This window comes from Nothobranchius furzeri, chromosome 14, assembly GCF_043380555.1.
Source record: "Nothobranchius furzeri strain GRZ-AD chromosome 14, NfurGRZ-RIMD1, whole genome shotgun sequence".
Lineage (NCBI taxonomy): Eukaryota > Metazoa > Chordata > Actinopteri > Cyprinodontiformes > Nothobranchiidae > Nothobranchius > Nothobranchius furzeri.
This window is the reverse complement of record NC_091754.1, coordinates 20,286,446-20,313,867: the sequence shown is the minus strand read 5'-3', so window position 1 is coordinate 20,313,867 and position 27,422 is coordinate 20,286,446. Positions and strand designations below refer to the sequence as shown.

At 41.2% G+C, this 27,422-nt stretch overlaps 4 protein-coding genes across 8 annotated transcripts; 1 reads left to right on the top strand and 3 right to left on the bottom strand.

Annotated features, from left to right (window-relative positions):
- Nucleotides 1-490: 490 nt before the first annotated feature.
- Nucleotides 491-6,837, bottom strand: klhl23 (kelch-like family member 23). 2 transcript variants are annotated; one of them, XM_015966520.3, is made up of 5 exons: nt 6,747-6,837; nt 6,497-6,554; nt 5,194-6,415; nt 929-1,081; nt 491-848 (listed from the first exon to the last, which is right to left on the bottom strand). In XM_015966520.3, exons 3-5 carry the CDS (start codon nt 6,401-6,403, stop codon nt 535-537), a joined length of 1,677 nt encoding a protein of 558 aa, XP_015822006.1. In that variant the 5' UTR covers nt 6,404-6,415; nt 6,497-6,554; nt 6,747-6,837; the 3' UTR covers nt 491-534. The 2 variants fall into 2 exon arrangements, with proteins under 2 accessions (XP_015822006.1, XP_015822005.1); XM_015966519.3 differs by lacking the exon at nt 6,747-6,837 and having other exon boundaries at nt 6,497-6,635.
- Nucleotides 6,838-11,331: 4,494 nt separating this feature from the next.
- On the bottom strand, nt 11,332-17,732 carry phgdh (phosphoglycerate dehydrogenase). The gene is made up of 12 exons (XM_015966521.3): nt 17,454-17,732; nt 16,131-16,282; nt 15,959-16,024; nt 15,793-15,847; nt 15,557-15,655; nt 15,253-15,385; nt 15,029-15,177; nt 14,791-14,943; nt 13,269-13,407; nt 13,040-13,167; nt 12,747-12,969; nt 11,332-11,702 (listed from the first exon to the last, which is right to left on the bottom strand). The coding sequence occupies exons 1-12, from the start codon at nt 17,589-17,591 to the stop codon at nt 11,548-11,550; spliced, it is 1,590 nt and encodes a 529-aa protein (XP_015822007.1). The 5' UTR covers nt 17,592-17,732; the 3' UTR covers nt 11,332-11,547.
- Nucleotides 17,733-19,062: 1,330 nt separating this feature from the next.
- Nucleotides 19,063-22,014, top strand: cfap210 (cilia and flagella associated protein 210). Its single transcript, XM_015966522.3, has 8 exons — nt 19,063-19,265; nt 19,892-20,097; nt 20,207-20,380; nt 20,448-20,653; nt 20,736-20,892; nt 20,969-21,108; nt 21,180-21,372; nt 21,447-22,014. The coding sequence occupies exons 1-8, from the start codon at nt 19,217-19,219 to the stop codon at nt 21,948-21,950; spliced, it is 1,629 nt and encodes a 542-aa protein (XP_015822008.1). The 5' UTR covers nt 19,063-19,216; the 3' UTR covers nt 21,951-22,014.
- A 557-nt stretch (nt 22,015-22,571) lies between these two features.
- Nucleotides 22,572-27,317, bottom strand: ppig (peptidylprolyl isomerase G (cyclophilin G)). 4 transcript variants are annotated; one of them, XM_015966526.2, is made up of 13 exons: nt 27,173-27,317; nt 26,600-26,672; nt 26,113-26,187; nt 25,917-26,024; nt 25,648-25,692; nt 25,473-25,560; nt 25,347-25,376; nt 25,120-25,259; nt 24,865-25,039; nt 24,618-24,794; nt 24,437-24,524; nt 24,177-24,316; nt 22,572-24,055 (listed from the first exon to the last, which is right to left on the bottom strand). In XM_015966526.2, the coding sequence occupies exons 2-13, from the start codon at nt 26,655-26,657 to the stop codon at nt 23,065-23,067; spliced, it is 2,115 nt and encodes a 704-aa protein (XP_015822012.2). In that variant the 5' UTR covers nt 26,658-26,672; nt 27,173-27,317; the 3' UTR covers nt 22,572-23,064. The 4 variants fall into 4 exon arrangements, with proteins under 4 accessions (XP_015822012.2, XP_054602929.1, XP_054602930.1 ...); XM_054746954.2 differs by having other exon boundaries at nt 27,109-27,297; XM_054746955.2 differs by lacking the exon at nt 27,173-27,317 and adding an exon at nt 26,977-27,113.
- Nucleotides 27,318-27,422: the final 105 nt, after the last annotated feature.

The window sequence follows — 27,422 nt, the reverse complement described above, 5'->3', positions numbered from 1 at the left end:
GTTGCTGGAAGTTCATTCACATAAACTTATTTTTACAAACTTATTAGAAAAATTTAAGATCCCAAATACTCACATATCAATACATTTGAAGAGTTATAGAAATACAAGTGACTTTAAAAGTATTTTTTGGAAAGCAAACATCCCATTATCAGTGTTGTGATTTATTTTATGTGTTACTGACCAGTGACTTTTCAAATAAAAATGCTTTTAAAAGATTTATGAAACAGTTGTGCTTTATTTCATACTTCTCAAGAGATACCTGAGGATTAAGTGAAACACTGGATAACCATGTTGTTACAAAAAACTTCCACAATGAAAACTTGACATGGTTTGTGCATAAACCTTTGCAAAGTAGTGAATACTGTGAAATTATATATATATATACATACATATATATACAATATATACATATATATATATATATATATATATATATATATATATATATATATATATATATATATATATATATATATATATATATATATATATATATATATATATATATATATATATAAACACCTGTGATAAATGTCACTGGACCCCACGAACACAGACACATCCATGTGATCTGACCGGGCTGGGAAGAGTCCCCACAATCTCCCATGAGTCTAGCTCTGGGTCATATTTCTCAATGCTCTGCAGATAGGTCCCTTTTGAGTAGGAGTAACCCCCTGTTACATAAATACAGCCATTTATCACTGCAGCCCCACACTCCATCCTCCTCTCTTTCATCACTGAAATGGGTCTCCATTCGTCTCTTTCTGTGTCGTAGCAATCCGCAACGGTCGTCTGTCCACCAACCAAATACAGCTTGTTGTGCAGAGACACCGAACAAAGCCCATATTCTGGAAAAAAAACATGAAAATTTTAAGGATTAGCACCAAACGTATTGTGTTTTCATTTCTTCTTTTTCATCACCTCTTACCTGGATGAGGACTTATGGTAACAATGCTCCACTCATTAACATCTGGCCTGTACACCTGGATTTTCTCATACGTGCAGCTTCCTCTGTACCCATAATGGCCACCAGTCACATAGATTTGATCTCCCATCACACATGCAGTGGCATTTCCCACACCTTCAACATAATAAGAGATTGGACTCATAAAAAAAGAGCTCATGTCCACCAGGAAAAGGTTGAGGATTTCAGCATCACTCTAAAAAAAGAAATGCTGAATTTGCTTAACCAAGATCTATCAACTGGTTCCACTGAACCTGGTTGCATAAAGCAGCAATCTGGAGTTTTCTACCTATTATGAATTATGTAGATTATACAAAAATCTGTAAAAGTGTGTCTTACATTGTATTGTGATACAACAGGTAATACGTCAATTTCCTTTTTGCTAAGCCCACCCCTCCATCTTGTAGAGCCCCATGCTATTTGACTTGAGCACCACTCGGCATTAGCCAATAACGTTAGATATCTGCTTACTAAAATATGTCAATCACAGAATGTGAGCGAGCCATTGAGGACGTACCTAGACTGATGCATTTTTTTTATGGACAAGTAATTCTTTAAAATAAATTTATATACCTTCTCAGTGACCTAGAGGTATGAGTGTCTACCCTGAGGCCGGGAGTTCACAGGTTCAAATCCGTGGTCGGGTCATACCAAAAACTTTAAAAATGGGACTAAGTGTCTCCCCATTTGACACTTGGACTGGGGGTAAACCACCAAGTAGTTCCTAAGCGCAGCCACTGCTGCAGCTCATTGCTCCCCGTGGGGATGGGTTAAAACAGGGATGTAATTACATCAGAATGTGATGATGACTAATGGGATTTTAACTTTATATGAATAAAAAAGCATAACGATAATTGTAAAGCAAAGTGTTTCAGCTCTGTTGCCGAGCTAGAGGTGCACATTAAAAATTGAGAGCAGTTGCTTCTGGTGTCGGTACAGGATCTGCTCGGGTGCAAGATCGGCTCGGGGTCCTTCGACTGCCGATAACGTCAAAGTACGGCAAACCCACTCGGACAAAATACACTACACATCTATACTGTTGGAAAGAATTTAGCAGTTTCGTTATTACAATAATGTTTCTTACGACGTAAGTTTGTGTTTATAATGGTATTTGTAAAATAAAACACTATATTGTATTCATAATGTTGAACTCCTCTTTGAGCACATCCCTTGAAGGATCATAGGTATTAGCAACACCTGTGAAATTGTATTTGCAGGAAAGAAGTGTGTCCCATTTATTGATGTATTTTGTGTTTAGTTTTAGACGTCTTGTCCATGCGTAGTTCAGTTACACTCATAGCTGCTAGCCAAAACTCTGGAGTTAAAAGTTTTCTGGCTTTACTAAAATACCTGTCTGTACTTATTTGATTGATGGTAGTTTTACTTTCTATTAGACTCCAAATGAAATCATTTGGCACGTTTCTAATTCATAATTTGTAATAATGTAATCGGTGATATTAGCATTAGCATTCCTATGGGTTTTTCCATGTATATTAGCATTGCGTTAACCACTCGCTGCCAAATTGCAGCCGTTGCGATTAGAAAATCTCCTTTTGTCACATCGCAATTTAATTGCACATGCAGTTAATCGTTCAGCCCTAATATACATGCAGCTCTATGCTAAAAGTGTATTTTCAAAGAGGTAATGATAGATTTCTTTGTAAAAGTTGTCCATCTTTCCAACAGAAAGATTTGCCTGGACCAACGTAACGTGATAACAACCTAACGTAATTACGTAATTCCGTAAGGTTCATGTTCAGCAAATCAACTACTTTGACGTCATCGGCAGTCGATGGACCCCGAGCCGATCTTGCACCTGAGCAGATCTTTTACCGACAACGGCTGTAATTACAGAAGTAGAGGGACTTAAGGTGCCGGACATCTTTACACCACTAGGTGGTGCACTATGGCAAAAAGATTTCTGCTTTAAAGAGCAAGTCAACCCCTACCAGAGTATCACTCCACTTTCACTTCCTGTTTGAAAAATGCAACAAATGCTGTTGCCTAGCAGACCGAGAGGGCGGTGCCGCTAACAAATACACACACAGGCTCACAACAACATTGTGACATCATATGGTACAGGCTAACGTCCTAGGGTACCTCTAAGCCAATAGCGATGGCAGATGCAGAGGTTTTACCTGATAATGGCACGACACTGACAGTTTTAGGCAGAGAATTAAAATTGTAACAAAAATGCACTAAAGAGCAAAACTATTGACTACATGTGTCTGCAGCACGATTAGTAGGGCTGTAGCGAAGCCTCGACTACGTCGACGGCTCGATTCTAAAAATTTGTCGACGTCAGATCCGGTAGTCGACGCACCGCGCCCACTTGTTGCATCCCCAGGAGTTTGTAAATAGAGGAGGAATCTGCCTGTTTTTCCTCTAGTTCGCCCTCTTCTCCGCCTTCACTAACATCTCCGCCAAATACCGAAGACCCGGAACAACGTCCGTCCACTACTAGATTATTTTCCTGTTTTGCCCGCCTTCATCTCCCGGCAACGGACAACAACTTCCGGGGTCAGATGCGCTGCTTCGTGTCTATCGCAGATGTAGAACATCACCGGGAGCGCTTCTCCCTTCATTAAGGAGCTTCTTTTAGACATTAGGAGAGCTGTTTTGGTGGTAGCAGTCTCTCCTCCGTGCTGGTCTGTTTGCTGCTGGGTGTTTTTGGTTTATTTAAACTTGGTAACTTGAACTTAACGTTGGTAAAGCTACTGTTAGCATCTTCGCTAACAGCTTCTTGCGTTGGGATAAGCTGTTACGTTTTGGTTTAGAGTTCATCTTTTTTGTGGTGTAGATCTCCCTTTTATTACATTTAGAGTGTTGTGGGTTTTCGGTTTAGTGTAAAATATCACCTTGAGTTTGGTTTAACCCGTAAGACCACTCGCCTCACGCACATAAGTGCCCAAAACAAAGCAGCATGGAGACACTCTATCTTCAACCACCTCTCAGGCAGCAGCCTGCACTCCCAAGTTCTACACGTCACCAGAACATAACCAACCGCAACACAATAAAAGCAGTGTTATACAAAATGGAAGGCCTGTAGTGTTTATTCTCTTACAGTAAGAATTTATCAATTTTTTTGAGGAATTTATTTGAGATTTTCTGGTTTTTGTTAATTGTGCAATAGAAAAATAATCACTAGATTAATTTTCTAAATAGTCATTAGAATAGTCGACTATTCGATAAAATAATCGTCAGAATAATCGTTTTAAAAATAATCGTTTACCCCCAGCCCTAACGATTAGACACACATTTATATAGTTTATCAGAAAAGAAAGTTCATTTGGGGGTGACTTGCGCTTTAGTAACTAAACCCCCAAATATACATATATATATTGCTTATAAACTGTTGTTACAAATGCAATCTTTCTGTTTCTATGCCTTTTTTGACATGTTTGTGTAAACTTGATTAAATCTAGAATCTTGGTCTAAAAACGTCTCAGTGCTGCCCTCTATGGGTTGAACTGTGGCTACCGCATTTTAAATTTGTGATTGACCAGGGCTGGTACAATTTCATGTCATCGGTACAGTCCCCTCCCACTCCCCCTCTCTCACAGATCAATCAGGTTGATGTGTCATATTTATATGGAATCATCACATCTTATTGGTGATGATTAAACTGCAGTCGTTACTCTATACAGTGTGATGCTACAGTGGTTTGATTGTTTGTACCTTTAGTTTGGTTCTTAAGAGTTTTTCTCAAACTGGTTATGAGGAAAAATGACAAGACAGAACCAAACTTCAGAATACATTGACACTAAATCAGAAATAAAACAGCCGTATTATATTTCTAAAAACAATATATTTTTCTGCTGAACAGTTGTTTACTTGTCCTTTAGTGACCTTTTAGTGATCCTGCATATTTTTAAAGTGCAGCAGCATAGATCAGCGAGAAGTTTGCGATAAAGGGCAATTTCAAATGATGTTGTCATAACAACAGAACCATCACCATGGCGACTGAGCAAACTCCACTCTGGGAGGAATGCAGTTGTCCTGAAAATATTTTAAACACATCTTGCACTTTAAAGGGTTTTGTTTGATAATTTATACCTAGAATCTTTTTGTTTTATGAAGTATTAATGGAGTCTGTTATTTAATTGTGATGTAGCAAGTGTATTACAACATTCTCAAACTTGAAAATGTGGATTTAACTATAGTTTTTCAACAGAAGAAAGTACTCTGAAACTAGAGGACCCATTAAAAAAACAACCAAATGGTCATACCTTGGATCATTTTGGCAACGGGGAACCATTTCTTTTTCAAAGGATCATAAAACTCTGTGTGTTGTTCTGGAGCTCCTCCTCTGTAACCCCCAATGGCATAAATACAGCCATGTAAAGCCACAGAGCAGTGGTAGTACCTGGCTGTAATCATAGGGGAGCCTTCAGTCCATTCATCATAGTCACAGTTATAAATGGAAACAGTGTCCAGGGCCTCTACAGTGTTTGTCCTGTAGCCACCAGTCACATAGATGTTTGCTCCCAGTAAGCTGGTGCTGTAGCTCTCTCTTGCTGGGTCGGGCATGTCTTTTCCCTGCACCCAAGTGTTACTAACAGGATCCCAGATGTGGACCTCACATAAAGGATGCCAATAATATCCTCCGATGACGTACATGCTGCTGGGGGAAACGTTTCTGACGTCTTTGCTATTGGGTCTAAGTGCTTGGACAATCCTAGATTTTAATTTCCCATCATTTTTCATCATCTTGTGCACCTCCAAAGAAGCTCTGAAGTAAATCTCATCCAGACCCAGATGGATGGAGCGCAGCAGGTCCGACACGTGGTGAAGGCGATTATCCAAGTCATGGGTTACCCACCTGACCACAGCATCTATCAGCACGTCGTCTCTCTGCACGGTGAGGCTCTGAGCGGCCAGGACTGACCTCAGCTTCTCGTGTTCCGCCTCCAAGAACTCCTCTTGCTTCATGAGCTCCACGAACCTGCTCAGCATCAACCTGCGCGCCTCCCTCTCCAGGCTCGGACACAGGTGGAGCTCAGCGAAGGTGTGCATGCCCAGGCAGTTGTCCACGTCCAAGAGGCGAACCAGAAACTCCTCGCAGGCCTGTTTGACGGCGGCGAACTGCAGCAGATCTGCAGCCTCCAGCAGGTTCTGCACGTTGCTCTCCGTGATGCGCACCTGCGCGCTGTACACGTAATCCAGCAGGGCGCCCAAGACGCCACAGTCTAGCCCGCGCAGCTTGATCACGCTGTTCGACCTCTCCCTCATGTCGGCTGTGAACATGACTTTGAAATAAGAGCTGCGAGCCGCCAGCAGCGCTCTGTGGCAGTGGTACACCTGCCCGGACTCGGCGCACTGCAGCGTCACGTCGGTAAACAGGCCGCGGAGGTAGAAATGCCTGAGCGCGTCCAGGACCTCAGCTGGATGCTCCCCATCACAGAAGTCATACGTGTAGATCTCGTTTTTATGAGACATGATGTCCAAATACTGAAGAAAACAAGATGAAATGTGGCAATTAAAGCAAATAAATGTAAATTTAATCCTTGTATGGATAAAATTATGGCCCACCTGTCATTTATTCCCAATGCCAACAATCCGCTGCGTCCTCTCTCCTTAAAGCGCTCCTCTAAAAAAAACAAGCACCTCAATTTAGCTCAGGACAGTCGCAGACAGCTCGATCCTATTTTGGTATTTGTGTGTGCAGCAATCATCCTCCCCCACCTCCTCCTCCTTCTCCTCCCCCACCTCCCCCTCTCTCCTGCACTCTAATGTCCAGGTCCTTGACAAAGTAAAGCAACCATTCAGAGAGAATAATCACCTCTTTTCCCCGTCAGAGCCTAAATTTAACACTCGTTTACAGTCTCAGGGCGGAGCAGCGACCGGCAGGCACAGATCCACTCACAGAATACAAATCAGAAACAAATGAGCATGCAGTGTCTTCATAAAGCAGCCCCGGAGAAGCCACTGACCCGCCCCAGCCCCATTCATGTTTTGCCCCAGCCTTGTTGTTGCCATGGTATTCTGAATGTGGTGTTCCAGTATGGCTAAGGCTTTACCTAATCCTAAGGATTAACACCACAGCTCTAGGGAACCTCACATCAGATTATACTGGAGAGAATTTTTATTTCAATATTTTGAAGCTATAAACTGTAACAACATCTGAAGTGATTACGTGTGTGAAAAGTCATATTCCTGCAATCTCAAATGACTCATTAACGATTGGACTGCTACTCAGGGAGGCATGCAAATGATCTACAAGCATCATATACAACTAAACTGTTTCTAAAGCCATTTTATTTTCTTCATACACAGGTCATGATGATCTCAGAATTGTTTGTCGAAGTGCTTTTGTTCATCTTTAGGGATTGAAATGTTTTCAAATGAGCTTTTTAAGGTGTCTTTAAAATTTCAACATTATATCGCATCATGCCATGTTGTATCGTATTGTAGAAGAGATGAAGAACTGTGGCATCAACAAGTCATCTCCATCCCCTGATTTGGTTCTACTCAGCAACTGAACAAGGTTCATTCACTGTGCCGAATGAAATCACCTGCTTTAGTTGCTGAACCGAAGGAAAACGTGGCATGAGATGACTTGTTGATGCCACAATTCTCTGTATCATATATCACATCGTATCGTATACTTTTCAAGAGGTGCCAGTTAAGGATGCTCGGGCATCCGGTTGGGATGCCTCCTAGACGCCTCCCTGGTGAGGTTTTCTGGGCATGTACAACTGGGAGGAGACATGCTGGAGGAACGATGTCTCTTGGCTGGCCAGGGAAATCATGGGATTCCTCCGTAGGAGCTGTCCCAAGTGGCTGGTGAGAGGGAAGTCTGGGCCTCTCTGCCACAAGCAGAGGAAAAAAGATGTATGTAGTTGTTTTTCTTTTTTTATACCAGAGGTGTGACCAAGTCACTGCTTTGCAAGTCACAAGTAAGTCACAAGTCTTTCCAGTCAAGTCTCAAGTCAAGTCCAAATCAACGACAACCAAGTCAAGTCCAATGTCAATGATGTGCAAGTCCAAGTCCTTAACTTTGAATTTTCAAGTCATATTCAAGTCATCTGTCCAACTTCAATTTAATGACATAAATAAATTCCAGAAATAAAGCTTCTTAAATCTTCATTTATTTACTCAAACATGCAGAAAGAGCAACTGAAACTGATCATAAACAAAGTGCTGCTGCATTTAACTGTCATGGTCATGGTCTGCGTCTCCCCTCATGTGTCTCTTTGTGTTCTCCATCCCTCTCTAGTTTCTCCTTTTGTGTCTCATAGCGCCCTCATGTGTCCTTTGTCTGCGTCTCATTTATGTGTCTCTTTTCGTTCTTCATGTGTCTCCTGTTTGCAGCCCTTCAGATCACTCCTCCCAGGTTCTGTGTCCTTGTAGCTTCAGCCCTTTTTGTCCGTGTGTGAGTGTGTGTGTGTGTGTGTGTGTGTGTGTGTGTGTGTGTGTGTGTGTGTGTGTGTGTGTGTGTGTGTGTGTGTCCTTCTCCATTCAGGTCTGGTGTATGGTCCTCCCCTGCTCCTTTCTGCTCCTCCTCTCAATGATTGTTTTCACCTGTGCCAGTTCTCCACACACCTGCTCCTCGTCTCCTATCGCTCCAGCCCCAGTGTATAAAACCCCCTCCTTGTCTCAGTGTTGTGTCGGTCCATTGATGTATTCTATCAGTCTCATCTCGCTTTTTGGATCTCTAGTGTTTTTGATACTTCTCGAGTCTCTAGTGTCTTTTTGGATTTCTAGTTTGTTGTTTGGACGTTTTTGGATTTTGACTTCCAGCTTTTTGGATTTTTATTTTAGGTTCACCCTAAATAAAGGATTTTTTCTTAATCTTCATCCCTGCCTCGTGTCATCCTGGGTATCTGCATTTTGGGTCCTAACCATCTCCTTGCTCGCATCGTGACATTAGCAGTACAAGATCAAACCCAGAACCAAGAATGATTTAAGATTGTTGTCCATGTCGTGCTAAAATATCAAATATGTTCAAGTCATCATCAAGTCAACAGATGCAAGTCGATTAAAGTTGCAAGTCATTGGCATTCAAGTCAGAGTCAAGTCGTAAGTCTTTATAGATTTTATCAAGTCAGAAGTCATTAAAATATGATTCAAGTCTGATTCAAGTCCAAGTCATGTGACTCGAGTCCACAACTCTGTTTGATGCAATTATTGCTTAAAACATCATTTTAACTACAGCTTGTTTTTTAGAAGATTGACAAAAAAAATAAAGAAAAAGTTAAATAATTGTGTTAGATTTTTCTGAACTTGGATGACTCGGATCAGAAGAAACACCTGGATTGGCATCTTTCTTGCTGAAATGAGCCCTTTTCATTGATGCATTTAATTTTTATTCAGCTGCTGACTAACCCGGTGTCTTAGTTTGTACATATGACTTATTAAAAGGATCCTAATTGTTTTTGTAGATTTATTAATACTGAGATCCATCCATCCATCCATTTTCATCCGCTTATCCGGAGTCGGGTCGCGGGGGCAGTAGCCTAAGGGAGAGTCCAGCCACTCTTCGGAGAAAAGTGATTTCGGCCGCTTGTATCCGTGATCTCGTTCTTTCAGTCACTACTCAAAGCTCATGACCATAGGTGAGGGTAGGAACGTAGATCGACCGGGAAATTGAGAGCTTCGCCTTCTGACTCAGCTCTCTCTTCACCACGACAGACAGGTACAACGCCCGCATCACTGCAGATGCAGCACCAATCTGCCTATCGAACTCACGCTCCAGTTTTCCCTCACTCGTGAACAAGACCCTGAGATACTTAAACTCCTCCACTTGGGGCAGGACCTCATCCCTGACCCGGAGGTCATTCTTTTCCGAATCAATACTGAGTAATACTGAGATTTTTTAGATATTTGTTTGTATATTGTGATGCTTTTGGCCTATATCTGTGTGGAAGTGTCACCTATGACTTCAGTCTGAGAACATCTCACCTCTAAAAATGTCCATTTTGATCCACCGTCTTCTCCCAAAGACCATCATCAGGACCGCAATATGCTGGATTGTTTTGTCTTTCCTTGATAACGGTGCTCAGTTTTAAAAATACGATCATTTCACAAGTTGAGGACAATCGCAATAAAACCACACCAGAGCTTGAAATGTAGATATGTTTAACTTTTTTTTTAAATGCAATTAATTCACTAGAGTCAAAGGAAATTTACAGATGATGGTTGAACTCGTGAGACCGTTTTACTTTGTGCTCCGGTGGGAATATTTTCACACAGCGATAAGCAGAGAAGCCACCTGGTTTCCCACAAGACTAATTGTTTTATTCCTCCAGGTTTTCATCTCATGTGGGTAGTCAAAAGAGCAACATTAAAGCCTAAATAAGCCTAATGAAAACATTAGTATCCTTTAAAGTCACTTCATCTTCTCAAATGCCACTTTCCACCTTAACCCTTTGATGCATGAATTATGAAATCTTCAACCATGATTTTTTAAACAATTTTTTTATTCATTTTTAGGTGCGAATGAAACAAATTTCAACAAATATCTTTTGTAATGTTTTGTTAATTTACAAATAGTTTATTACATGTCCACCTCAGTGGACAGCGTGCATTCTGAGCATGTTGGCTTGACTTACTGAAGTCCAAATGGAGGGGCTCAAATGCAATAAAGTCTTCAACAGCTGTGCTTAATAGCAAAAATAAATAAGTAACAATTTTGAATACCTGTCCACTGTAGTGACCATTATGCATCAAAGGGTTAAATAAATCACGTTTTTGTCAAAAGTTTTAATGGAGCATTTTATTCAATAAATCAAACGTTTTGCTAAGTTGTTACAGCAGTCTGCTGAATGTTTACATTTGCTAAGTGCAAACAAATTTTTGATGTATAAAATCTTATTATAATTTTAATTAAAGTGACACTGTGTATTTTCTCTGGTGAAAGGGGGCAGTACATACCTAAATCATTGCAAGCAAGCAGGTAAGACCTTATCTACGGATGGCCATTAGGGTCAAAAATCCCTGGGAGTGCATTCTCCAGCAAAGCAACAAGCACATCAGACTCTTTTCCATCACTGGCAATGAGTGAAAAGGTAAATGTGTAAAACAACGTTTATAAATGGTGAAAGTTTTGTAAGTTTGTTACAAATCAGCAAATGCATTTTGTCCTCACGGGCTCCTGTAGAAGGAAACATGGCATCATGACTCACATGCCTTTTAGACCTAATTTTAATAGTTATATGTTACAAAACAACATTTCGATGGATATTTCCAAAGATTATTAGTAAAAATCACACATTGTCTCTGTTTTTAATTAACAAGTGTAAAAATGTTATACGATGCTCTGAACCAGCTTCACAGTCAAGCCTTTTATGCTAAATTAAATGTCTTTTAGGGTCACAGCATCTTTTTTTTTTCACATTTTTTCTCCAATGACACAACCGCCAAACTCAACAGCACACAACAAACACTTTATTTGTATTTTACTTCCAGCTTGTCGAACAACTAAACACCAGAATGTTACAAAAATACAAGTTTTAAACTTTTGCAACTGCTAAAAGAAGATGTTAACCATAAAAACAAATCCAAAACAAGGCATTCATCCTAAGAGCTTTAAAGATTTTTCAAATACTAAATGTTATTCTGGGACTATGGTTCCCAACATCCTAAACACAAAGCTGAGCTGCATCTTTAACCAAAGGCTCCAAGGCACTGAGATCTTGCAGGGGAGAGGACACCCCCACACAATACCACACATCCCCGGTGTGGTCCACAGGAGCGCTGAAAGACTCGATCTGCACTCCCTCTGAGGCCAACACTCCTAAAAAAAAACAATTGGAAAGGGAGTAGAGGCGTGAATTTAAGGGGGAAGAGTCCAGAAACATTGTAATTTAGAACTCCTAAATCAGCACCTTTCATCTAAACTAAGAACTGTCATGGGTAAAAGCATCAGAGTGACAGAAGATGTGATTTAAATCACACAATTCCCCTTCAAAATAAAACTTTTAGTAAATCTTTAAATTAGGGTTGCATTGCATCGACAATCCAGCAGAAATATCCTGAAAATCCTATAAGTAGTGTGCCAGGATGTACTTTAATAGCTATAGTTATTTTTGCACATAGATAACAAAAATAGCTAAACTAATAGCTATTTACACAAAGGTTGGAAAAACTGAATTTTTGAGACTGGGTAAGATTATACTAACTCCTTCCGGTCTTGCCTCTACTCAAACTAGCTGTTAGCTCATCAATCTGCTGTGGCCCCCAGACTGGAACTCTCTCCCTCTGAGCCTGAGATCAGTGGACTCACTCAGTGGACATTTTTTAATCACAATTGTCTATTTTTTGCTCATTTTAAATAATTTTTTAACCATTTTCTAAATTCTTTTTTATATTTTTACATTTTCTGTTTTTGTGAAGCGCCTCGTGACTTTTATCTTGAGAGGCGCTGTAGAAAAGATATTTTCTTCTTCTTCTTCAATCTGATTAGATTTAAACTATTCCTCTAAACTGAGTTTGTTCAATCTAAAGCAGGTAAGGTATTCTTTGTTCACAACCTTTAAACAGAGCCACAATTAGAATTATATCCACATTAAGCTAAAGTTTGCAAAAAAGATCATCTAAGAAGCAATATGTTTCATTAGCATTGATAATTTCAGGGTCAATGTACGGGTGGAAATCCCTGATGGTCACCACGGTGACAATGATTTATGAGGAAATGGTTCATCAATGAGTGCATTTTTATTTATGTCTTCCATTTCAAACTGGACTTTACATCTAGCACCCTCACACAGAAGGACACATAAATAAAACAATTGTTTTAATTAAACAGTGTTGATTTTGATGCAGTCATGTGTTTCCTCACCAGCCACCGAGGACAGCAGCTGAGGACTGGCAGAGGCCTGGAAGAACAGCAGATTTCCAGCCAGAGTGACGGGTTGTCTGAACACGCTGTCGCTCAGCCCCAGCAGGACAGGAACGCCTCCTAGAACTGCTCCGATGCCCTTTAAGCTGCAGCCATCGGCTTCGATCACCACCTCACACACACCTGCTGCTACCCCGCCAGACTCACAGTGGGTTTGATTCACCTGAAGACATAGTTCAGTCATTAGTTCTTGGATGGATAACAGACTACTGTCATGTGGTATTTGTTATTACCGTGATTCCGGTCTCCTTGGTGAGGCTCAGTACGTTGATGAGATTCGGGCAACATCCTGATTCCCGACTCATAAGTCCGACGAGTACCGCTGAGGTCATGAACCCGGTGCAGGACTTCATGCAGTCCCCTAGTTTGCGGAAAAAATTGAAGCAAGGGAAATAATTAGGACAAGAACTGGTCATATTGTGATTGCACCACTAGAGGGAGAACAAGAAACAGATAAATTACCTTGAGTGGTGATTTGAACACGACTGAGTGGTTTCTTGGATGCACTGCAGGACCGAAGCACCGCTCCAATGGCTTCTCCGAGTTTGATGAGCTGCTGAGACTCCTGGGAGAACGTGCTGGCTAAAACCTGGGCGTTCACCTGTACGAGGAGGACACAGAGGCAAAGTGTGGTTTGGTGATGCTTCACCATTTTGTCACACCTCCAAAGATTTTGGAAAGTTCCACTAGCATGTCCATTGAAACAAATGTTTATCTGACTGATTTCTCCTCTCCAAAGAGGGGAAAAAGGGAAATTTGAAGGACATTCGAATGAAAATAGCAACATCCTCCAGGCAGTGCGTAGTAAACAAGTGTGCAAATAACTGCAGAAATGAGACAGTGAGCATTGTCATCGACCTGTGCCACCGCATTGTATGTCTGTGATTTCTTAAATTTGGATGCCAGTCGCTTAAAATGATATTATATCATGTTCAAATATGCACACCAGCACTGTTATCATTCAACAACATTTTTCAGCAGAAATGTTTTTCCACCTTCTTCTCAAAATTCCCATGCAGCAATGGATTGTGGGTAATACCCTTCGCCAAAGTCTACGTCCATGCAGGCCTCAGCAAAGTGAGCATCAAGGGAGCAAAGGAGTGGGGCCGAGGTCTACACTAAAGAATCAGGACACCCTATGCAGTGGCACCACTTCAGCTGAATATGTGATGCTCCTGAGCCGAGGTGAGTGACATCACCCCCATCTCACTCTATCTGACTGATTTCCCACAGGTGACAGCGGAGGGGGCCGCAGCTGCAGAACATCTCCAATCAGGGACGCGGGTATAAAAGGAGGATGGTGACTCCTCATTACGCCGGATGATTGCCCCTGTATAGGTAGTCCCAGCCACTCGCTCTTGTTTTGTGAACTCGTCACTCGAATATAGGATATTTAGGATTATTGAACTTGGACCGCTCTGATTACTCTTTGGATTACCCTGAAATCTGGATGTTGTTTGTTCTCTCCAGAATCCCATTCAACCTGCCTCAACTTGCTGTTTTACTGACTGGACATTCACACCACGTCCCATCCTCCTCCGCTATGCCTGGTTGGATCCCTTCCGCTGTCTAACCTGTTTCCTGATCACCCCTGGACTGACTTGAGCTCACCTCGGCTTCCTCACCTCGATCTCCCCGAACGTTTATGGACTCGAGCTACTGCTCACCCTCTCCACAGGACTTCCCTGTGCACCTTTTTTTCCAGTTAATAAATAAAGACTTTAATTTCATCCTACCTGCTCGTCGAGTCAGATTACTGCATGTCTTGGGTTAAACACATACCACGAGACATGACAGAATATAAGTTCCTGGTACATTAAACATACGCATAAAAACTGGTTTCACTTCATCTTTAGGGCTCTGCAGGGTTTAAATCCACTTCTCTGTTTTCTACAAAGTTCCCAAAATAGAATCCCCCAAACATGTAAGAACAAAGCTGGTAATTAAAAAAAAAAAAGCTACATGAAAGTAAAATTAGACTTACTGCTCCAACTAGGTTGTTCCCCTTCACCATATCCACTATCTGCAAGGCGATGTCCTCCCCACAGCGAGCCTGAGCCTCCTTCGTACTGGCTCCCAGGTGAGGGCAGCTGATGACGTTTGGATGCTGCACCAGAGAGCGGTCCTTCGGCGGCTCCTGCAGCCCATAACACAAAACGTACACAGGAAGAATTCGGCAACACTGCAGATGTCTGAGAGTCACCCAGTGGCTACGATTTTACCTCAACAAACACGTCGAGTCCTGCACCTCCACACTGCCCAGACTCCAAGGCTCTAAGAAGAGCGGCTTCGTCGATGATGCCGCCTCTCGCGCAGTTCACAACTTTCACTCCTCTCTTACACTTGGCAAATGTTTCATCATTGAGCAGACCTTTAAGGAAAAATACACACGAAATGTAAAAATCCTGCATCTTGTTTTGTCTACAGTGAGGAGAGTGAACCTCACCAACTGTGGCGGCCATCAAAGGTGTGTGAACAGTGATGTAGTCACACTGCGGCCAAAGCTGCTCCAGAGACATCTGCTCCACCCCCCAGCTCGCTGACACTCCAGGTGGAGTGATTGGATCGTAGCCAATTGTCTAATGGAAAAAATAGTTTCAGTTAGTTTTACTGAGGTTTGCTCTTCAGCCCGCAAGTCTTATCATGTTGCATGATCGGTAGGTTTAAATAAAAGGAGTGTATGTAATGATCTCTAGAGGGAAGGCTGCAGAACAGGAAAAGGAGGGTGCACATGTGTGCACGGGAACAACCTTCATGCCAAAAGACTGCATTCTTGTTGCAACTTCCTTCCCTATCCTCCCAAGTCCAACTATTCCGAGTACTTTGCCGTACAGTTCTGCACCCATGAACTGTAAAAACAGAAACAATCATAACATTAACTGTGCAGACCCGTGTGTCACGTTTAATTATCAACAAGCGGTTGAACAATGGATTCAATCATGCAACAGAAATCTTCTACGTGCACCAACTACAAATGAGGGCCGACCTTTTTGCGATCCCAGTTCCCCTGTTTCATTGACATTGCAGCTTGAGGTACATTTCTAGGAAACAAATTATTTACAAAATTTCATTTTTAAATCAACATATGAATGTTTTTGCTGCTTTTAACACCATTATTTGACCCATTTGTAGAGGAAATTAGCTAATCTTACCTTGAGAGGCTCATTAGAAGGGCACAGGTCAGCTCAGCGGCACTGATTGTGTTTCCACTCGGTGTGCTGAAGAAGACATAACAAGCAGTTTGTGATTCTGGAGCAGTGTGTGTGTGTGTGTGTGTGTGTGTGTGTGTGTGTGTGTGTGTGTGTAAAGAAGCAGCAGACTTACTTCATGACAATAATACCCTTTTTGGTGGCAGCATCAACATCGACGTTGTCCACACCGGTGCCAGCCCGCCCAATGATTTTTAAATTATCAGCAGCATTTATGACATCAGCTGTTACCTTGGTTGCAGATCTAACAACAAGGCCATCGTAGTCCTAAGATGCAAATTAAAAAAATACATAAATAAAATTGATGCAAGATAAAGACCATGTTTCTTTTTGGCAGTTTGATTTAAGAATTTTTTTTACTAAACATAAGGAAATCATTCCACAGATTTGACATGAACGTGCGACTTGCACAACATTTAGTTCCTAAATTTTATTGATCTCTGGTCTGTCAGCTGGTAAATTTTGCACTGAGTTTAATTTATTGCAGAGTGGGCTTACACTAATCAAATTTTTTTTACACTGAGGTCACTTTTAAGGCTGTGATTATTTATAAAACCAGAAATAAAAGTCATAAATATGCACATGATTTTCTTTTTATGAAAACAAATCAGTCGCCACAGATTTCTAAAACAGTTTTACAGGAATTAATGCAAACTTTGACATTTAAAACGGAAGAAAAACACTTTTCATTGTGTGTGTTTGAAAGACAAATCTGCTTGTTTATGCAGTTACAAAATAGACACATAAAAAACTTGGAGGTCACTGACAGAAAGCAAAACACTGAGGCAAAAGATAGCAACAGATCTACATGTACATATAAAAATAATGGAAAACGTTGCCTAAAATAAGTGTAAAACATATATATATTTGAAACTTTGATACATCCGTCAAAAAATCAGTTATAAATTGTGTAATATTGTGTAATATGGAGGCTGTGTGTGTGTGTGTGTGTGTGTGTGTGTGTGTGTGTGTGTGTGTGTGTGTGTGTGTGTGTGTGTGTGCGTGTGTGTGTGTGTGTGTGGGGGGGGGGGGGGGGGACCCTGATGGTGCCCAAATCAAAGGGTTAGATCAGATGCAGAGGCCCAACATAGCCTGTGACCGGCCATGAAGCTACAGCAGAACACTGCAGTACCTCTACACAGTAGTAAAAGTACATCTACAGAATACTTCAGATGTAAATCTGACCGTTTAATTTTTTTGTAAATAAAAACTCATGATCAGATGGTGCGCGTTGCAGTGATGGAAAGTCAGGGATGAGTTGCATCAGCTCCACATTAAATGGGCGGAACTTTTGCACCTTCAGCTGATAAAAACGTGTTCGGGTCGCATATTCACTAAACTATGCGCCAAAAAGATGTATGACGTATGAAAAGTCTTTAAGTTAAGCTTTCTTCCGGAACAAGAAACGCTGTTTAAGAGGCATGTTAGCATATCTTACCTTGATCTCTGCTATTAATTCCTCCTTTTTCATAGTCTGTTTTTCGGTCACACGGATGCCGTTTTCCTCTAGAATTGCCCTGCAGCGAGGGTCAACGCTCTCACTGATCAGAACGGTTCTGATGGAGATCGGGGCCATCTTGGGGGGTTTCTCCGCCTGACTGGTGGATGGATGGGTGCTAAAGAGGAGGATGTGGAGGTGAAATGATGAACAGAGTGATCTTCTTCCCTTTTCTGCTGGGATGGAATGGTTTTCAGTGATTCCAGGCGATCTCTTTCATAACGTGATCCCGCCTCTCGCGCATCTCCGGTTCTTCTGACGTCACCACGCGCACACTGTAAACCATATTCATATATATGTATATGTCGATGGTTCAGCTCCATGACAAAAGCTTCAATAAAGAGTTTTTGTGGTAAATCACGTAACCAGATTTATTTATTTTTTGCTACTTCATTATGAAGGAAAAAAATCTTTCAACTTATTTGGTTTTGTTATGCAAATAGGTACCAAGGAATAGAGTCACTTATAAAAGTATAAAAAGTAGGCTTGAGTCTCAAGATTAAAGTGTATACCTTAAAAATAAAAAAGTTGTGACATTATTTGAAGAAAAAACGTCGAAATGTTTCCTGAAAAAAAATCAAAACACCAATGTGTTCTTTCGAAATAAGTCTCAAACGCTCACTTGTACCCCCCCCCCCCAACACCTAAAGCTTTACACAGTTTTAATATTTCTATAATTTCCATAATTATTGTTGTATTTCTCAAACTAATTTTCAACTTCAAATGAAGTAAACCTATTTTTGAGACTTTCATTGTGAAGGGGGTTTATTGTTTCTTATTTTAACAACAAATATTAATTTCCCCCTGAGATTATGAAAGTATTTTTGAAACTTGAATTTGGATTTTAAGAAAAGGGGCTATTGTCTGGACCTGGTAAAACACCTTTTCCCAATGTACTTTTAAAAACACACCCTCCATTAGAATAATAACTCCCAGAAATGATCATCATCTATCCTATGCTATATGAATACGCAGTGAAATAGATTATGTTTAGATTTGTCTGCTCTAATACAAATTCCCATTGAAACAGCATGGTTTACACTCATTGAACAGCGTTAGGTCATGCAAGTCTTAATCAGCCAGATGCTGTTTGTCTCCTGACCCATTAGGCAGCACATGACAGGAACACATGTCCACCCCCCCTCCCCCCACCCCATTGTTGTCTCAGTATATGGCATGGTTACTATGGCTAAAGTACAACTTTAAACAGTCACTTAAAATCATCCTCTGTTATTTTAGCCAGCTATGGCCTTTATTCTAGCTATAGTGAAACTGCAGCATTTACCGGTTAGCTATCTTTTATATGATTAAAAGTGTCACTAAGGATGTGAACATGTTTTACAAACAGTAAGAAAGGGTATGAGAGGGTAATAATAAAACACAAGGTTGCGTAAAAGTTGTTGACTCCAAAATACATTTAAAATATGTCAATAAGAAGTAATTTAACGAAGAAAAAATATTTTTGATCCTCATCAAAAACGAGCTATGTGATTGGCTGTTCGGTTGCCATGATACAACACAACAGGCGGGGAAGCAGTAACGATCACCCTGAAGTGCCGTGTGAGCGGGACGGAGCGCTGTGATTGGTGGTTTTGTTCGCGTGAGCTTGTTGATTTGTTGCTAGTGTCTAACTTCAGTTTATATCGCATAACTAAAGGCATCACATCGGTTATTTTCTGTATTTTGGCACTAACAGGGTGAAAATGGCGTCGGTTTCCATAGAGGAAAATGGTACGTGTTTCAGAAAGAGTGGTGAGTGTCAAATGAAACACGTAAATTTTTAATTTGCTCAGGTTTTGCTTTCCTAGAGGTCAAGTGTTAGTTTCAGATAGACTCTTAAAATGCTATTATTTTCAAATAAACGGCCTATTTAACGATAGATATATATTTAAATTACAACCATTGTTTTGTGCGTTTATGTTTAATATTTTTTTGCAAATGATATTCTTTATTTTCCTTTTTTTCACTTGGCAAACAAAGAAAAAAATTCTAAAATAAACATTGAACCAATATAATTGTACGTTTATATTCAGAACACACCGTGATTGGTTAACAGAAAATAAAAAAACAGAGTTTAGAAGGCATCAAGGCATCTAATCGCAATAATGAAGTTGTTGATCATATTTTATTATATATACATTAGAAACATGTGCATTCCAAATTTAATTGTAAAGTTTTAACCCTAACCCTCATAACCCAGAAAGTTGAATTTCATGTCCATCTATTAAAACAGAATTTTACCTGTTTTTTTCCCAACCCCAAGTAAATTACATTTTAAATTTATGTGTTTCATGATCCAGTTGACAGGGCGTCATTGGTGGTGTGAGAAATGAAGGCAGTAAATATCAAACACTTAAATTTGTTTCCTCTTTATTAAGCACCAGGACAGGTGGCCAAAAATGAAGTATTTCATTCTCTGGATCTCAGAAAAGTCACCTTTATGGAGGGGGCTCAATGGATCCGGATCCAGGAAGAGCTGAGTGGCGTTGACAAAAACCAGCAGCAACCGAGAGAGGCAGCTAAACGCAGAGCAGCCCTGCTCCTGCAGTCACGGGCGATGGTCAAAGGCTTTGATACCATTGCAGTGAGTATAGGCACCAGAAGCTCTTTGCTTCTCTAAAGTGGAGCTAGATTTGTAATGCAGACAGACGCAGTAGCACAGTGCTAACACACCATATCCACATTTGTTTCAGGATCAAAGGCGAAAGATTTTAGAGGCAAAGAAGCTTCAGGAGCAGGCTGAGGAGGAAAAAAGGAAACTGATTGACATCGAAGAAGCCAAATACAGAAAGCAGCAGGCGCAAGAGGCTCTTGAAAGGGCTAGGACTCAGCTGTTTAATCAAACCGACCGGGTCAAAACATTTCACGTAAGTTTGAAGCATTTCACCTTATTTCACATTGCATAGATTTAATATGTTGCTGCTATTTCCACAGAGCGCCCAACTCCATACCAATGTGATGAAGGAAAGGGAGGCGCAGATTGAACTGAAGCAAAAGATGACGAGCGCCTGTCTAAACGAGGAGCTAAAGATTTATGAGATGATGAAGAATAAAAACGACAAAGCCCTAAAAGAAATGCAGGAAAAGACTCTGCAAAAGAAGCTTGAGAGAAAGGCTGCAGGAGAAGACCTGAAACTCCAGTAACTCCTGATGTTATAGGCTCATTTTTTTTTCTTTCATTTTTGTAGTTTCGACTTCATTTAATAATATTCTCCTTTTCAGGATGAAGGAGAACGAACTGGCAAGAAAGCAAAAGATGCTGGAAACCATTAAGGATGCAGAAGAGCTGAAGAGTGTACAAGAACAATATCAGCAGGAGCAGAGAATGAAGTTGGAACAGCGAGAAAACCAGAAGAGAAACTTCAAGCAAGCTCAACTGGTTAACAACTAAAAATGACATCTAGTACGAGCTTTTTTTTAAACAGCACGACATTTATTTATTTATTTGCTTACAGGAAAGTGTGAACACCCATGCCTTCATAAGAGCACAGCAGAGAGCAAACGCCGAGGCCGAGGAGAAAGAAAGGCAGCTTTACCTCGCTCAACAAGAACAAATAACGAAGCTTCGGAGAGAAAGAGAGAAGGAGAAAATCAGGTAAGACTCTGCTAAACAATAACTGTCAATTACATCTGATTCTAATTTTGTCAACTAAATGTATTCTCCAGAGAGGCTCAGCTGCACAGTGAGAGGGTTTTGGAGAAACTGACGGTCAGACAGCAGGACCAAACTGCCAGAGAAGAGGAGAAAATGGCCAAAGTTGTAGCTGAGCGGGACGCCAAACAGGCCCAGCAGGAGGAGGAGAAGGAGAGGAAGAAGTCTGAGATGCTGAAGTCAATCGTTGCTCACAGGGAGCTCATGGTAACGTGCATGTGTGTTAAAAATCACTGATTTCTCAATGTAGTCGTTAAGCCAACGCACAACTGTCTCACCAGAAAAAAGAAAAGCTTCACAGGCACGAAATCACCAAGCAGCAGAGCCGAGACGCTGCGCTGGCAATGACGGAGGCCGAGAGGATGTTTGCTGAGCAGCAGCAGCTGAAGGCGGAGAAGATCAGAGAGGAAAAAAGAAAACTGTCTGAATTTAACATCCAAATGATGGCTGAAAAAAGTGCCAAGATTCAGCAGCTGAAGGAAGACGAACAAGAGCTTCGAGCCAAGAACGCCCAAGTCCTCATGGAAGAGGAGGCGGCCTTCCAGCAGTACGCACAGCAGGTCATCAGCAAAGCAGCAGAGGAGAGGAAAAACCTGTACCCACTTTACAAAGCTGCAAGGAAAGGAATCAAGCCTGTCTTTCATGGAATTAGACCCACGTATCTTGCTTGTGACTCCAGTGGCGCTGAGATGCCCAACATTCAGTCTCCTGCCACTAAAACCATAAGAAAACGTCACGAGCCTGCAGATATTCGTGAGGCAAAAATTAGACTCGGGCTCTTTTGATGATGTTTCAAAATGCAACATGTCTTTGTGTGTTGTTTCATTAAATTCCTTCAAAAAAATTCAACCATCTTGGGGAAATGTCTTCATCTCGTCTCATTTACAGTTTGGTATGTTTAGTTCAAGGGTGTTGAAATCCATCCATCCATTTTCTGAACCCGCTTGTCCACGTAGGGTCACGGGGGGGGGGGGGGGGGGGGCTGGTGCCTATCTCCAGCGGTCAATGGGCAATCAGGCGGGGTACACCCTGGACAGAGAGCCAGTCCATCGCAGGGCAACACAGAGACACACAGGACAATCATGCACACACACACACTCACACCAAAGGACAATTTGGACAGTCCAATCAACCTAACAGTCATGTTTTTTTTCTTGACGGTGGGAGGAAGCCGGAGTACCCGGAGAGAACCCACGCATGCACAGGGAGAACATGCAAACTCCATGCAGAAAGATCCCAGGCCGGCAATCGAACCCAGGACCTTCTTGCTGCAAGGCACCAGCTCCAACCACTGCGCAGTCCCTGGTGTTGAAATCAAACATGTTTATTTCTGGTTTACCACAAAGTAATCAGAACCTCTCAGTCGGGGCTGAAAAAATGCAATTATTAACAAAATGCGCAGAACGTTTAGGATTTCATAAAGTTTTTAATTTATCACCCAGACACAAGCTCAACTGAGAGGATTTTCCAACTTTGCAGGATAAAAAAGATCAGAGTGGTGTCAGATTTACGGTTGCAGATAACGGTTAGGACTCAGAAAAAAGATTCTGGCTTTTACAGAAATCTACACTTCAATAGATTTCCCAAAACCAACATGTACAGGGTTCATCTTTCAAAAAAATAAAAACTTGCTAACAGAAATACAGTGAAAAAACATTTAGACAAGAAAACTAAAGTTTTCCAAATTAAACAAGCAGCAAGATAGTAATAAAGTCCTTCCTGCAAGCCTAAATATAAGTGATCCTAACAAACTCGACATTTATCTGACTTACCTGTCCATATGTGCTGTCTTATCTGTTCTGTTTTCTTTTTTTCACTCAAATTTACTAAAGTAGAACCGAATTGAAGTGTTTGGTAGACTCGTGGTGGTTTCTGCCTACTCGTATCACTGACATGACTTCAGTCGCTGTCGGAGCTGGAGCTTGAATGTTTCTTCTTGCCATCTTTTCTACCTCTGCCTTTTGTACTGTCTGGTCTGGCTGGGCTTCTCTTGTCTTTGGATCTGGAAGAATAGCTGCCTCTTTTTGTAGAATCAGGACTCCTCTCTCTCCTCCTCTTTGCAGCTTTGTCACTGTCAGAGCTGCTGCTGCTGCGTCGCCTCCTTTGGTTGGCCCTTTCTCTGCTTCGGTCTTTCCTGTGAGAAGATCGCTCTCTGCTGCGGTCCCTCCGGTGACTTCTGCTTCTGGAGCGGCGGCCTCTGTGCGAGTCCCTGGTCTTACTCCTGTCTGGGCTTTTTGATCGTCGATCTTTATCCTTGGATCCTCCTCGTCTCCGGTTCTCCCGTTCGCTGTTGTGTGGTCTTTCCTTACTGCTTCGCTCTCTGCCTCTTTCTTTGTCTTTTTCTCGTTTCTCTTCCTTGTCCTTAGATCCTTCAGGCCCTCTTCTGTCCTTGTTCCTGCTCCTGGATCGGGACTCATCTTTTGTAGCTGATCGCTCCTTGCTTAAAGACTTGGACGGCTGCCTGATAACTTGGACAGTTCTCTCCCCAGGTTCTCCTTTTGGCCCCTCTTTATGTGTTTTATGCGATTCGTGATCCTTAGATTTATCTTTACTCTGATCTGGTTCTGACTCGTCCTCTTTCTTATGAACGGTTTTCTCTTTGCTCCTCGAACGACCTCTTTTGTGCTCACTTTTGTTTTTGTGAGCCTTCTCTCTGCTCTTTGACCTTTTTTTGTCCCTACTGCGACTGCGAGACTTTTCTTTTTTCTTTGCCTTGTGCTTGCTATGCTTCTCCTTTTCTACGGCATCGTTCTCTTTGCTTTTAGATCGACGAGACCGCGTTTTCTTGTCCTTTTTGCTCTCAGCTGCGTGCTCATCTTGTGTGCTGGAGGTCCTCCTCTCTTGCTTAGGAGCTTTGGTTTCTTCATTCTTCTGCTCACTCAGCTCACTTCTGTTCAAGGAAATAATGAATTTCGTTGAAAGATGCTGAAAGATGTTGTGAGGTCACAACTTTTTGTGATTCTCAAAGTATAATCATCAGTTTCAAACGTGCAAGGATTTATTCATCTTACTTGTCACCCTTAATCCATCGCTCTCCGGTAACCGCCCTCATCCTCTGGCGCTGCATCTCCTGACGCCAGTGTGGAGGAGTTTCGCTACGTCGAAACCTATCTCTGGATCTTGAACGGGAGCGTGATGGAGTCCGGTATCTCTGTTTGGAAGAAAACAACAATAATCATATATTTAACCACACGGATGCATCTCTGATAACAAGTGATACTAAGCTACGATGACATAACTGGTAGGTGAAAGTTATTTACAGGACACCTACCCTCGGGCCCCTTCCTTTTATCTTCCTGCCTGATCGAGTCGTCACCACAAACCGTCTCTGATATGCAGACTGAGAATTATACCCCATGCTGCAAAGAGAAAACACAAACCAGACGTGAAAATGAGCAGACGACGGAATCATTTAGGACTTCAGACCTCTCAAATGCTTATAAACCACCAACTTATGTCTCGGTCGGTCTTCTCTCTTTCTCTGATCGTTTTCATCGGACCTCTGGACAGCTTGTGGACTTCTCCTCATGAGGAACCGATTCTCGGGTACGGGTGGTATTTCTTCAGGGCGCACCGTAGACGTAACCAGGTCCTCTTGTTCCTTTTCTTCCGCATTCTCAGCATCAGACCTGTAAACGTGTTGCACCTTATAAATATGACGATGTTTTTGCATCAGTCAAAAATGAGATTCAAATTTACGTTTTCTTATCCTTTTTCTTTTGTTTCTTCTTTAGTTTCTTTGCTTTCTTCTTCTCCTTCTTAGATTCTGCTCCTGATTCTTCTGAATCGGAGGACGACTCCGAGGAGCTCTGAGAGTCAGAGGAGTTCCCGCTGGAACTAGAGCCGGCCTTCTCTTTCTTTCTTTCCTTCTTTGCTGGGAAAATATTTTGGAGAGAAAATAAAACCAGTTGATAACCAGAACTGGTCTTTTACAAATGACCAGTTTCCACAAACCTTTAGATTTGGGTATGAGCTCTCCACAGTTAAGGATTTTCACATCTGCGTATGGTTTGCTGTTGGGATCTGTTTTCTGGTTCTCCATGGTTTGAACGACTTCTTGGCCAGAGATCACATGACCAAAAACCACATGGACACTAAAAACAGAAAAGGGAAATTATGTATTATGTGAGCTAAATAACAAAAAGCAATTAACAAACCTAAAATAATCAGAAGACACCTACCCGTCCAGATGCGGAGAAGGTTTTGTTGTTCTAAAGTATCACAGCAGGAATGGACAAGAGAGGGATTAAGTCAACATTTAAAGTACACAAATTAAACAATGTTTAATGAAATAAAATTACAATTACATGAAAAACTGGGATCCATTTGTATCTTTGCCCCGATTGGCCATCGACAACAGATACTCCTTGTTGTGCTTAATAGTGAAGCTTTCATCTGGGGGAAAAGACAAGATTGTGACACCACATTGACTTCAATGCCAGACCCGAGGATGAGTGTCAGTTCTGATTGGTGCTTCTTTACCTTCAAAGAAACCTCCATAGATGGATTCTCCACCTCTTCCATTTCCTGTATTGAAAACGTAAAAAAAAATTGAGTCTGAATGTTTTGCAGATGTTTAATTAGGACATCTGCATTCATACTTTGAGTGGTAAAAGATGAAATTCAGCTGGTACGTGCAGCTAATAACTGAAAAATCTTACCACAAGTAGACAATATTTCCCCAAATATTGTGAACACATGTAATGAACTTTCAACACCAAATCAAGCATCCTAAAGGCCTGATAGCCCACCTTCGCTGAAGTCTCCTCCTTGAATCATGAAGTCTTTTACGATTCGATGGAAAAGGCATCCTTTATAGTGCAGGGGTTTCTGAGTTCCTTTACCAAGGCCTTTCTCGCCTGGATGAAGCAACAAAAGCTTGGTAGTAACTGATCTGCATTTTTAATTCTAATAATTTACAAAGACTGATGAAAAAAGGTTTTTAACCTGTGCAGAGGCATCTGAAGTTTTCACAGGTTTTAGGGCAGATGTCTGAAAACAACTCCACTACAACTCTGCCAACTGTGGGGAGACACCAGAGAGTCACAGTTTATTTTTGTTTTCTCCACACAACTGTCACTGCAGTTAGTACAACTAACTATAAATATGCAGTTTAGACAATTGCATTTGATTTGAATGTAAATATGAATGCAATTTGGTTGGGGTGTAGAATTATTTTTGCTTGTCTAAGAACCTTGCGGTACATTTGTTACAAACATTTGAGCTCAAAAACTATGACAAAATACTTTGATATTAGTTGTCCTTACATATTTAATGGATTATTTGGCAAGAATGGGATACTTGCTATAAAAATAAACGAGCCCCAGTGAGATTTGGATTTATTGCGGCAACACACAAACGTTGAAATAAATGCACTGAATATAAATAAATCAACATAATAAATAAACATGCACGTAAAAAGCCTTAATCTCACCAAGAACATTACTGATTCCAATGTCAAAGAAGCAGCGAGGGCGAATCTTGATCCCCATGATCACTTAAAATACCTGTGTATAAATTACACAAATAACAGAAATAAGTCATATCTGGAAAACGAACTCACAATGTAAAAACAGATCCATCAAAAATAAGCTGCAGACGAAATTACTCAGTATGGCGTGCATCTTTTTGTCATTATTTAGTGCTAAAACAGATCTTATGTTTAAATAAAGGCACTGAGTGACGGGAATCAATGGTGGCGTTTGCTTGTTTATTAATTCGCTAGCTAACATTAGCCACCTTGAACCTCATTTGCGCATTAAATGATCAAAAAATACTGCTCAATTATAGAAAGAGTTGAAGTTTTCGTACTTGTTAAGCATAATTTTACCATGTTAACATTTTAACATCGACACGCTTCAGCATCGGTAGGCCTGTCGTCGGCATTAGCATCTGTTAGCGGCACAGCCACGCATGGCGTTTTTATTACTGTGTGAAACGTACCAGGTTCGAGATATTCAGTACACTGATACTAACGCGTCAGCTACGTAAAAAAAAAAAGCATCACCTTGAAAACCAAGGTCCATACAGTGAACCGTCCTAACGACAAAGTTTAAGTTTCATTCAGTGTTTAGCTCACTGTTTTCTAAAGATGGCGCGGCAGGGCACGTCGAGTCCTGCGCCAGTGAACGTCGTGGGGTATTTGATTCCTACGTTTTACCTGCCAGGCACAACATTTACACATCGATAACGCATACCCTGGGATTCAACTGGGTCATTTTGTGCGAGTTCACGATTCGACCACCGTAATCACGATT

Bases quoted from the DNA above. Each gene is read 5' to 3' on its own strand.
- phgdh (XM_015966521.3), bottom strand. From the start codon at position 17,591: ATGGCCCCGATCTCCATCAGAACCGTTCTGATCAGTGAGAGCGTTGAC. The intron at 16,283-17,453 runs GTAAGATATGCT...TTTGCATCTTAG, and splicing joins AATTAATAGCAGAGATCAAG to GACTACGATGGCCTTGTTGT. The intron at 12,970-13,039 runs GTAATAACAAAT...CTATGTCTTCAG, and splicing joins CCAAGGAGACCGGAATCACG to GTGAATCAAACCCACTGTGA.
- ppig (XM_015966526.2), bottom strand. From the start codon at position 26,657: ATGGGGATCAAGATTCGCCCTCGCTGCTTCTTTGACATTGGAATCAGT. The intron at 26,025-26,112 runs GTTAAAAACCTT...TGCTTCATCCAG, and splicing joins CTTCAGATGCCTCTGCACAG to GCGAGAAAGGCCTTGGTAAA. The intron at 24,795-24,864 runs GTAAATTTGAAT...ACACGTTTACAG, and splicing joins AAGAAAAAGGATAAGAAAAC to GTCTGATGCTGAGAATGCGG.
- klhl23 (XM_015966520.3), bottom strand. From the start codon at position 6,403: ATGTCTCATAAAAACGAGATCTACACGTATGACTTCTGTGATGGGGAG. The intron at 1,082-5,193 runs GTATGACCATTT...ATTATGTTGAAG, and splicing joins CGTTGCCAAAATGATCCAAG to GTGTGGGAAATGCCACTGCA. The intron at 849-928 runs GTAAGAGGTGAT...TTTTTTTTCCAG, and splicing joins TACCATAAGTCCTCATCCAG to AATATGGGCTTTGTTCGGTG.
- cfap210 (XM_015966522.3), top strand. From the start codon at position 19,217: ATGGCGTCGGTTTCCATAGAGGAAAATGGTACGTGTTTCAGAAAGAGT. The intron at 19,266-19,891 runs GTGAGTGTCAAA...CTCTTTATTAAG, and splicing joins TACGTGTTTCAGAAAGAGTG to CACCAGGACAGGTGGCCAAA. The intron at 20,654-20,735 runs GTAACTCCTGAT...TCTCCTTTTCAG, and splicing joins GGAGAAGACCTGAAACTCCA to GATGAAGGAGAACGAACTGG.